We start from the raw sequence: 2,015 nt of genomic DNA on the forward strand, positions 1-2,015 counted from the left end.
AACATTCTGTGATTCTGTGATTTTGTGAAGAAGAAGATGAAGAAGACACAGAAGACGATGACGAAGAAGACAGAACAAGAAGAGGAAGAAGAACAAGAAGACGAACAAGAGGAAGACGAAGAAGTTGAAGAAGAAAACCAAGAAGAAAATGAAGAAGAAAAAGATGAAGACAAAGACAAAGACGAAGAAGACGAAGAAGAAGAAGAAGAAAAAGACACAGAAGACGATGACGAAGAAGAAGAAATTGAAGAAGATGAAGATGAAGAACAAGAAGACGAAGAAGAAGATGAAGACGAAGAAGAAGAAGAAGAAGAAGAAGAAGACGACACAGAAGTTGATGATGAAGAACAAGACAAAGAACAAGAAGAGGAAGAAGAACATGAAGACGAACAAGACGAAGACGAAGAAGAAAATGAAGAAGATGATGAAGAAGAAGAAGACAAAGATGAAGATGGAGAAGAAGAAGATGAAGAAGAAGCAGAAGTAGACTAAGAAGAAGGAGACGAAGAAGACAAAGAAAACGAAGAAGATGAAGAAGAAAAGGAAGACGAAAAAGACGAAGGAGAAGAGGAAGAAAACGAAGAAGAAAATGAAGAAGAAGATGAAGAAGAGGAAGAAAATGAAGAAGAAGACGAAGAACAGGAAGAAGAATACGAAGAAGACAAAGAAGAAGACGAAGAAAAAGAAGAAGAAGAAGAAGAAGAAGAAGAAGAAGAAGAAGAAGAAGAAGAAGAAGAAGAAGAAGAAGAAGAAGAAGAAGAAGAAGAAGAAGAAGAAGAAGAAGAAGAAGATGAAGAAGACGAAGAATAAGACAATGAAGAAGAAGAAGAAGTTCAAGAAGCGAAGACAAAGAAGAAGAAGAAGGAGAATGAGAAGAAGACGAAGAACAAGAAGAAGATGAATATAAAGAAGAAGACGAAGAAGACGAAGAAGAATAATAAGAACAAGACGAAGAAGAAGATGAAGAGGAAGATGATGAAGAAGAAGAAGATGAAGAATAAGATGAAGAAGAAGACAAAGATGAAGAAGATTAAGAAGACGAAGACGAAGAAGAAGACAAAGACGAAGATGAAGAAGTATAAGACGAAGAACACGAAGAAGAAGATGAAGAAGAGGAAGAAGAAGAAGGCAACGAAGGAGAAGACGAAGAAGATGAAGAAGACGAAGAAGAAGAAGAAAAGACGAAGAAAGAAGAAGAAAGGAGAAGACGAAGAAGACGATGAAGACGAAGAAGACGAAGACGAAGAAAAAGAAGAGAAGAAGAAGACGATGAAGAAAAAGAAGAAGAGGAATATAACGAATAAGACGAAGAAGACAAAGAAGGATAAGATGAAAAAGACGAAGAAGATGAAGAACCAGACGAAGAATACGAACAAGACGAAGAAGAAGAAGACACAAAAGACGATGACGAAGAAGACAAAGAAGAAGAGGAAGAAGAAAAGGAAGAGGAACAAGACGAAGAAGAAGAAGACACAAAAGACGATGACGAAGAAGACAAAGAAGAAGAGGAAGAAGAAAAGGAAGAGGAACAAGACGAAGAAGAAGAAGACACAAAAGACGATGACGAAGAAGACAAAGAAGGATAAGATGAAAAAGACGAAGAAGATGAAGACAAAGACAAAGACGAAGATGAAGAAGAAGAAGAAGAAGAAAAAGATGATGAAGAAGAAGACGAAGACGACACAGAAGACGTTAACGAAGAAGAAGACAAAGAAGAAGAGGAAGAAGAAAAGGAAGAGGAACAAGACGAAGAAGAAGAAATGAAGAAGAAGAAGATGAAGAAGAAAACGAAAAAGACTAAGAAGAAGATGAAGATGAAGATGAAGAAGATGAAGAAGAAGAAAGAAGATGAAGAAGACAAAGAAGAAGATGATGAAGAATAAAAAGAAGAAGAAGAAGAAGACACAGAAGATGATGACGAAGAAGAAGACATAGAAGAAGACATAGAAGAAGAGTAAGAAGAACACGAAGAAGAATAAGACGAAGAAGAAGAAGGTGAAGAAAACAAAGAAGAT

The 2,015-nt window shown here is 36.3% G+C and overlaps 1 protein-coding gene across 1 annotated transcript; it reads left to right on the forward strand.

The window, feature by feature from the left end:
* The first annotated feature begins 57 nt into the window (after nt 1-57).
* Nucleotides 58-492, forward strand: LOC104470844 (high mobility group protein B1-like). The gene is made up of 2 exons (XM_010085913.1): nt 58-123; nt 433-492. The coding sequence occupies exons 1-2, from the start codon at nt 58-60 to the stop codon at nt 490-492; spliced, it is 126 nt and encodes a 41-aa protein (XP_010084215.1).
* Nucleotides 493-2,015: the final 1,523 nt, after the last annotated feature.

Source organism: Pterocles gutturalis, unplaced genomic scaffold (assembly GCF_000699245.1).
Source record: "Pterocles gutturalis isolate BGI_N339 unplaced genomic scaffold, ASM69924v1 scaffold33600, whole genome shotgun sequence".
In the NCBI taxonomy this organism is placed as follows: Eukaryota; Metazoa; Chordata; class Aves; order Pterocliformes; family Pteroclidae; genus Pterocles; species Pterocles gutturalis.

Coding starts and splice junctions, on each gene's coding strand:
- LOC104470844 (XM_010085913.1), top strand. CDS start 58: ATGACGAAGAAGACAGAACAAGAAGAGGAAGAAGAACAAGAAGACGAA. Junction 124..432: donor AACAAGAGGAAGACGAAGAA/GTTGAAGAAGAA, acceptor GATGATGAAGAA/GAAGAAGACAAAGATGAAGA.